Source organism: Carassius carassius, chromosome 37 (assembly GCF_963082965.1).
Source record: "Carassius carassius chromosome 37, fCarCar2.1, whole genome shotgun sequence".
Taxonomy (NCBI): Eukaryota; Metazoa; Chordata; class Actinopteri; order Cypriniformes; family Cyprinidae; genus Carassius; species Carassius carassius.
Window position 1 is genome coordinate 24,807,321 of NC_081791.1, and position 9,293 is coordinate 24,816,613.

The 9,293-nt window shown below is 38.3% G+C and overlaps 1 protein-coding gene across 1 annotated transcript; it reads left to right on the top strand.

Annotated features, from left to right (window-relative positions):
* The first annotated feature begins 325 nt into the window (after positions 1 to 325).
* On the top strand, positions 326 to 5,727 carry LOC132117782 (protein-glutamine gamma-glutamyltransferase K-like). The gene is made up of 14 exons (XM_059527088.1): positions 326 to 350; positions 507 to 820; positions 902 to 1,093; positions 1,179 to 1,430; positions 1,785 to 1,903; positions 2,048 to 2,155; positions 2,263 to 2,440; positions 2,532 to 2,670; positions 3,436 to 3,628; positions 3,821 to 3,974; positions 4,055 to 4,339; positions 4,821 to 4,981; positions 5,177 to 5,313; positions 5,422 to 5,727. Exons 2-14 carry the CDS (start codon positions 508 to 510, stop codon positions 5,564 to 5,566), a joined length of 2,376 nt encoding a protein of 791 aa, XP_059383071.1. The 5' UTR covers positions 326 to 350; position 507; the 3' UTR covers positions 5,567 to 5,727.
* Positions 5,728 to 9,293: the final 3,566 nt, after the last annotated feature.

Below are 9,293 nucleotides of genomic sequence, written 5' to 3' on the forward strand. Positions count from 1 at the left end.
TGCTCAATTAAAGCTCTGCCTATGATTATTCTTATATCAATTATCTATCAGAAAAATTACACTAAGCCGTAAATTTGCACCATTACAGCTTGTTTGTAAATTAACCTGTGTGATTCATCTAAAATCCTTCACTAGGCAGTGAAAAAGTGTAGGCACCTGAATTACTCATGTGGATGGGTTGAGAATGAAGTGAATATATACCAGACTAAAACGTAGAGAAGTGTCACAGAACAAGAAGCCGTGGTTCCAGTCAGACTTGCTTTGTTTTAGTTATTAGAGTTTAACTCAATTGTTACTCTGTTACCAAACAGGAAAAAAAAACATCACACTGGAGCAAGAACTACAGACATGTAAGTAATCAACTAAAAACAATCAAATATGCTTTCACAGTTATTTAAAGAGAAATTGAACTGTATGCAATTGATACACTCAATGCAACTTTGTATGTTTAACCACTTAAATGACAGCTAATATCACTCTCATTCTTTCTTTTTTGCACCCCACAGCATGTCTATTGTAAAGTATGGTCTGAGGAACAACTTTTGCAACATTGGCCGTTTCCCATGTATTAAACTAGAGTCAGACAGTTTCTGGAGTGGGTCTGGCTGTGTGCCAGTTTACAGTAACCCCTGCGTGAAACCTGTCATCAATCCTTGCGTGAAACCTGTAGTCAGTCCTTGTGTGGTTCCTTGTGTCAACCCATGCAACAACCCTTGCTCTATCCCTTGCGACTATGTGAAGCCGCGCTGTGATTATGACTGCAAGGAGGTTGTCCTCAAGGACTGTGCGAAAGACTGCCAGGTCGTGCGCACCTGCGAAGGTAAGAGTTTTAGACATTTGGCCTGAGCTGCATTTTGCGAAATTTGTCCATTAAAGCTCCTAATTGATTGTCTTTTCTCAGATTTAGTTCTGCAGGTTCGTTGTGTTGACCTGATGAAATCCTGGAAGTCTCATAATCGTCAGGAGCATCACACCAGTTGTTTCCGCAGTGATCACCTCATTGTCCGTCGAGGACAGTGTTTCCAGATGTGGATTGAGCTTTCCCGGACATTCAATCCTAAATGTGACCTACTTCACCTGGAGCTGAGACTTGGTCAGTTAAGTCATCTTGTGCGGATTTGTTTAGTTTTAGTTCATGTTTTTAATCCTGGTATTTTCCTGTTGTTTTTATTTCACAGGTAATGTTGCATCAATCTGCAATGGCACTCTGGTGATTGTTCCATTAGTGGATGAATTCAAGAAATGCCGTTGGGAGGCCAAGATTGTCGAAAGGGTACAAAACCGAATCAAACTGTGTGTGTACTCCCTTCCAACTGCTTGTATTGGACGATACAGCCTCACTATTGTGACTTGTGGCCCGAAGGGCAGGGCCACTTCATCATGCAACCCTTGCAATGACATTTACATGCTGTTCAACCCCTGGTGTAGAGGTACGTACAGTATGAAGTGGGAGAGAATACAATATATATTAGACTTAGACTTTTAAACAACATCTCAATGTTCCTTCTTAACTTCTGAAATTCCAAGCAGAGGCATGTTTTGTAAATTCATTTTTAGTAGGAAACCTTGCACACAGAAACAAGATCAAATCTGCATCATAGAATGGTACAGAGATTCACAGAAGCAATGCTGAAAATACATACATAAAAAAAAACTATGGTTTTGTTTTTGTGATCTTGATTATTATCTTAGTGAAGAATGACACTGGATGCTACTGCTCAGATTAAGCAAGCATCGGTCACATTCATTATAATCAGGAAATTTAAACACTATCTATTTACTAGATGACTCTGTGTATCTGGATGACGAGGCCCAGAGAGTTGAGTATGTGCTGAATGACGTGGGAAAAATCTACTATGGAACTAAACATCAGATTGCTTCCAGAACCTGGCACTTTGGTCAAGTAAGATCCAGACTTTTTGTAAATGCATGTCAAAATAAGAAAAATGGATTTGCAGTGGAATAGATTTGATCTGAAGCGCTGGAATACAAGCATAGTGCAATCTTTTTTGCAAGCATCTTAGTATATCATTTTTCCGATTCTTAGTTTGATGAAGGAGTTTTGGCTGCATGTTTCTATGTGTTGGAGAAAAGTGGTGCCCCTTGCACTGGATGGGGAGATCCTGTTAATGTGGCCAGAGTGATATCTGCCATAGTGAGTCTTGACTATTCTTTCATTAGCATGTCATAAAACCTAATAAACATCAATGAAGACGATGTTTGGCAAGAGAACAGATAATAATTTTTGTCTCGCTTTCACAGATTAATGCCAATGATGACTGTGGTGTTCTGGTGGGTAACTGGTCAAACTGTTATGGAGATGGAACTGCTCCGACGTCCTGGTGCAGCAGCAGTGCCATCCTGAAACAATTCCACAAATGTGGAGGAATACCTGTTAAATATGGACAGAGCTCGGCCTTTGCTGGAGTCACCAACACACGTAAGAGTTCCTGCAGAATGGACCAGGAGAAAAAGTTTTTGAGAAAATGATTGTAGATGTAATGCATTTATTTCTCCTCTCTTTCTCGTAGTGTTGAGGTGCTTTGGCATTCCTTCTCGTCCGGTCACAAACTTCTGTTCTGCTCATGACACTGATGTGTCTATGACAGTAGACATTTATCTTGATGAGAACTACGATCTGATCGATAACTTGAACCATGATTCAATCTGGTAAGTTACTGCAGAAAACTTTCGTTATGTACTGTAACATCACCTTTAGTGTCTGCTATAGTACCATCATGGGATGTGCACAAAAGGTTGTCTTTTTGCAAAACAAAACAAAACAAAGTCCAAGATTATCACCAGTTTGGTGATAACCGCTTTGGTGAGCACCACCTGTTGGTGATAAAATTTAAATGCACTAAATACACTGAATATTTTTTTAGTGTGTAGTATGCAGTATGCAGTTTCTTGTATGCATTAAAAAAAGTTTAATTTCAATCTTGCTTTTGTGTTTACCATGAATTTTCCAACATATCTCTGCCAATTAATTTCAATCTTGTACAGAAATGTACATAAGAGCTCATGAAAGAAGAGCTTTAGGTTTTGAATAACTGTGTGTATATGATATATCCAAAAATATACTATTATGAAAAAGGTGTTTGTAAGGTACTGTAAGACAAATGTTTACTTGTGTGACGTGTTTGTGGTATTTTGAATGCAGTGCTTCATTTTGCAAGAGATGTGAGGCATTTTGTGTTTTGTATGCACAATTCTTGGATTAGTGTGAAAAGTTTTGAAAAAAAAAAAAAGAAAAGTAAAAGTTTTGAAAATGTGTGTAAGCAGTTGAAATCCACTGTATTAGGTTAACGCAAATAGTGTCAATATTTGCAGACAAGTGGAAATTATCCAATATACAGACATTGTTTCTGTCTCCTCTTCTATCTTAGAATCCATTCACAAAGATCATGCTTCTTTCTTCTTCTCTTAATGCAGGAACTACCACGTGTGGAATGAGGCCTGGATGACTCGACCTGATCTGCCATCTGGTTTCGGAGGTTGGCAGGTGGTTGATTCTACTCCTCAGGAAACCAGCCAGGGCTTCTTCCGCTGCGGCCCAACCTCTGTTGCTGCGATCCGCAGCGGACAAGTCTTCCTCAAATATGACACACCCTTCGTTTTTGCAGAGGTATGCAAATGCTTAGTAACTTGAACATTGTAGTATATACTAGTAGCCCTTTATTGTCACTAGTCACAAATACCAGCTTGTATATGTTAGGTTATTGCAGTTATTCCTGAAACTTGGATCTTTTTTTCAAATTTTCACATACACACAACCTTTTGGGAATATATTATGAGCAATGAACTATTCCTGCTCTAGGTGAACAGTGATGTAGTCTTCTGGCAGCGGACAGCTTGTGGAACATTCACTGTGATCCATGTTGACAAGAACGCAGTTGGTCACTGCATCAGCACCAAGGCTGTTGGCTCAGACAAGCGTGTGGATATCACACACCACTATAAACACCCAGAAGGTGAAAAGTCATACACATCACTTAAAGACTCTTTCACTCTGAATACTTTTCATTTAACCTCTGCTTCTAACACCCGTCAGGTTCAGAGGAGGTACGCCATGCTCTGGAATTGGCCCTTCGTCATGGCTGCAGAAAATGCGTATACCCACTGCCCTGCACTGAGGATGTAGTCTGTGATATCACTATGAAGGGTGACAGACCATGTGTGGGCAAGGATGCCGTGCTCTCCATAGCTCTGAAGAACAAATGCAGCTCACCTCGTAGCGTCACCCTCCACAGCCAGGTGTCCGCCACATACTACACCGGAGTCCACAAGGCCTTGGTGAAGAAGGACCAGACATGCTTTGAGCTCAAGGCCAGTGAAAGTAAGAAACAATTACTCAGAGCTTGAGATACAAACATGCAAAAGTCCATTCAGATCCACTGCAAAACTGATTTTGAACAAAATCGTATAAGCCTTTCAAGACTGAGCTGCGTGAGCTCTATATCCTCCATATGCTTCTCTAGAAACTATAAGTGGAAAATGAAAATAAAATAAAAAAAACAAATCATTAAAAAAAGCTCAATTTATAAGCTTTCATCCAAAGACCATAAATCTGATTTTAGTAGAGGATATGTTCTTTACAGTTCCACTAGAAATAACCTTTTATTGAATGGAATGTTAAAGGTTCTTAATAGAACCTTTATTGCAATTAAATATTCTTTTTTTAGAGTGTAGAGACTCAGTAGAGACTAAATTGAAATGGTATTCTGAAATTGTTCTGATATGGTGGTGATGAGGACGTTTACCACTGCATTCAAAAGTAGTTTGTATGTATTCAGTATGTATCGCTTGTCCATTTTTAGCCAAGGTTCTGGAGTGGTGCCTGCGATATGAGGATTATAAGAAACACCTTGTGGATCATTCAACCATGATGCTCACTGTCGCTGGACGGGTCACTCAAACCAAGCAAATTGTGGCCAAACGCTTCAACTTCAGACTGTGCACTTCAGATCTTGTTATTACTGTGAGTTTAAAAAAACGGAAAGCTATACTTCACCAGCTGGTGTTTATGGATAAAACTGATCCAGTTTAGTGAAATCATTCAATCCTAGGCCTGAGATGAATGAAAAACAACTGATTATTAGCTGGGTTTGGAGTCTATTTCATAATTATTCGTGACCTGAATGGTATTAATGCAGACTGTGATTTTCCCTTTCAGCCTGGATGTGACTGTGTGGTGGGCAAAGAAGTGCCAGTAAAAATCACATTCCAGAACCCACTGCCCCGAGTGCTGAAGAATGCAGTTGTCCGTATCGAGGGACTGGGAATGAAGCATTGCAAATTGATTAACTATGGGTAGGAAATGAATCTGATTGACTGACTATTAAACTATACAAAATAACAGGACTGCTGTTCATTTAAATTGGTATAAAGTTAAACGTCTTACTTCCATCTATTTCTTAGTGACATCGCAAGCCTGGCTTCAGTGAACCTGACTGAGACATTTATTCCTGAGTGTCCTGGCCCTTACAAACTTCTGGCTTCACTTGATTGTCCTCAGCTGACTCAGGTGCATGGATTCACCGACGTTGTTGTCAAAGAAAAGTGAAGAAGCTCTCAAATAAGTAGAGGAACAGAAAGCTTACATCATGCTTTTCACATGGATTGATTTGCAGAGATATTAAAGGGAATTTTAGTTATATAATCTTTAGTTGAACCAAAGGGTGCATTTAATATCGGAATATTACTTTTTGACGGTGATTTAAGCCAGACATTCTGATTATTCACAACTTCAGCTGTTTCGTTTTGTTCTGTAGTCAGCCTCACCAAATGATGTATGTTGTTGAGTTCAATGATTTATTCACACCTTTTAGCTGATAATATGTCCTCCCTGATGCATCAATAAAAGTTATTCATTTGCAGTACTATTTGAAGTGTATTTGTGATGTTTAACTATGAATCTGTGGATGAAATGATCATGACATTATACAACAACACTATGATTCTAATTAGGCTGCTGTGCATTACAGTATAGATAGATTCATGTTTATAAGGTGATACTTAGTGATTTTTTTTAAACAAAGTTTAAACTTCCAAACCCTGAGAAATGTTTCATAAAATAGAGAGAAAACAATAAAAATACCAGAGGTGGAATAATGTGGAATATAACTTGCTAGGTTAGTGGTATCAAATGCAAAAGTTTCCCATACAGAGGAAAATGAATTAAAAAAAACTGAACAAAATTAATAAAGAAATAATCTGTCCAAAATGCATTTTAAGATGAATACGTTGTAATAAGTTTTGATTAAAATGTCATGTATCAAAACATATTTAAAATGTATTTCAGTATTTCAGGAAAATGTATTTCCAGTTTTTCAGTATCCTATGTCTAGGCTTTGTTTTTTTTAACCTTTATTTATACAGTGCTTTAAACAAAATACATTGCGTCAAAGCAACTGAACAACATTCATTAGGAAAACAGTGTGTCAATAATGCAAAATGATAGTTAAAGGCAGTTCATCATTGAATTCAGTTATGTCATCTCTGTTCAGTTAAATAGTGTCTGTGCATTTATTTGCAATCAAGTCAACGATATCGCTGTAGATGAAGTGACCCCAACTAAGCAAGCCAGAGGCGACAGCGGCAAGGAACCGAAACTCCATCAGTGACAGAATGGAGAAAAAAACCTTGGGAGAAACCAGGCTCAGTTGGGGGGCCAGTTCTCCTCTGACCAGACGAAACCAGTAGTTCAATTCCAGGCTGCAGCAAAGTCAGATTGTGCAGAAGAATCATCTGTTTCCTGTGGTCTTGTCCTGAAGGTCCTCTGAGACAAGGTCTTTACAGGGATCTGGGGCGCTAGTTGTCCTGGTCTCCGCTGTCTTTCAGGACAGTAGAGGGCCTTTCTAGGTGCTGATCCACCATCTGGACTGGATACGTACTGGATCCGGGTGACTGCAGTGACCCTCTGATCTGGAAACAGACTGGATCTGGTGGCTACGGTGACCTCGGAATAAGAGAGAAACAGACGAATATTAGCGTAGATGCCATTCTTCTAATGATGTAGCAAGTACATAGGGTGTTATGGGAAGTGTTTCCGGTTCCGGTTTACCTAATTAATGCAGCCTAAAAATCCTTTAACGGATTTGGATATTAAAAGCATATTAGTATGTTATGTGTAAGCCAGGTTAAAGAGATGGGTCTTTAATCTAGATTTAAACTGCAAGAGTGTGTCAGCCTCCCGAACAATGTTAGGTAGGTTATTCCAGAGTTTAGGCGCCAAATAGGAAAAGGATCTGCCCCCCGCAGTTAATTTTGATATTTTAGGTATTATCAAATTGCCTGAGTTTTGAGAACGTAGCGGATGTAGAGGATTATAATGTAAAAGGAGCTCATTCAAATACTGAGGTGCTAAACCATTCAGGGCTTTATAAGTAATAAGCAATATTTTAAAATCTATACGATGTTTGAAAGGGAGCCAGTGCAGTGCTGATAGGACCGGGCTAATATGGTCATACTTCCTGGTTCTAGTAAGAACTCTTGCTGCTGCATTTTGGACTAGCTGTAGTTTGTTTACTAAGCGTGCAGAACAACCACCCAATAAAGCATTACAATAATCTAAATTTGAGGTCATAAAATGCATGGATTAACATTTCTGCATTTGACATTGAGAGCATAGGCTGTAATTTAGATTTATTTTTGAGATGGAAAAATGCAGTTTTACGAATGCTAGAAACGTGGCTTTCTAAGGAAAGATTGCGATCAAATAGCACACCTAGGTTCCTAACTGATGACGAAGAATTGACAGAGCAACCATCAAGTCTTAGACAGTGTTCTAGGTTATTACAAGCAGAGTTTTTAGGTCCTAGAATTAACACCTCTGTTTTTTCAGAATTTAGCAGTAAGAAATTACCCGTCATCCAGTTTTTTATATCGAATATGCATTCCATTAGTTTTTCAACATATAAAGCGTGAAGAGTAGCGGCCCTAATACTGAGCCTTGAGGTACTCCATACTGCACTTGTGATCGATATGATACATCTTCATTCGCTGCTACGAACTGATGGCGGTCATATAAGTACGATTTAAACCATGCTAATGCACTTCCATTAATGCCAACAAAGTGTTCAAGTCTATGCAAAAGAATGTTGTGGTCAATAGTGTCAAACGCAGCACTAAGATCCAATAAAACTAATAGAGAGATACACCCACGATCACCCACGCTTTGTTCATCATTTATTTTTATTCCAATGTGTTAAAACGAATAACAGTATAGGCAACAAATAAAGTTATCTTTAAATGTGACGTGTGTGCATGATATTATATTTTTAAATGTTAAAAACAAAATCTATTTTCTAAATATTCATTTATATATATATATATATATATATATATATATATATATATTGGTAGAAAATATATAATAAATAAATTTTTTTGAAAAATATTTTTAATAGATATTTGGCCTTTTTGTACACACACACACATATAATATATATATATATATATATATATATATATATATATATATAATATATATAAACTTTAGTTATTTGATTGGTTTAACAGTTTTTCTTGAATTCTTTCACTATTGGAACGATCACATAAGTGCCATCCCGGATGGATGGGATGTGACCTCTTAAACACAGAAGAACAAGAGATTCCAGTGAGGATTCCTCTGTTTTCATAGGTCATATAGAATCGAACCTAGTTTGAGTTCCAGGTGAAGCTTGTCACAACTGGGATTGAAAGGATGGCAAAGATCAACCCACATATTGAAACACTGTCCTCTGCAGACGATGAGATGATCATCAAGGAAACAATGTGTGTGATGCTCCTGACGATTCTGTCCAGTCTTGCATTTGAGAAGGTCAACTTTACTCACCCGGAGGACAGCATCTGAGAAAATGAAAAAAGCAGAAAACAGGTCATTTACAGATCATTCACTGAGTTATTATGAGTAAGGCTCATTCTCATCATACCTTGCAGGACAAAGATGACTCTTACCATTGCCTTCACAAACTTGTTTGCTTGTGCAATCATCCACACATTCCTTGATGACGACTTCTTTAGTCTCATAATCGCGGCATGGAGTGACAAAGCCGTAAGGATTAGTGTATGGAGTAACATACAGAATAGCGCAAGGAGTAACATGGAGTAGTGCAAATGTTAACACATGGTTTCACACTGTATGGGTTCATGTATACATTACATTTGCCCAGGGGTTTACAGATAGGCTTGTGCATGGTTTGCACATGGGTTAGTTTAAACCGGTGCATAGCATTCTCCTTTCAAGCTGTTTTCTGCCTGCGGTTTAATACCAGGAAAAACTACCAACA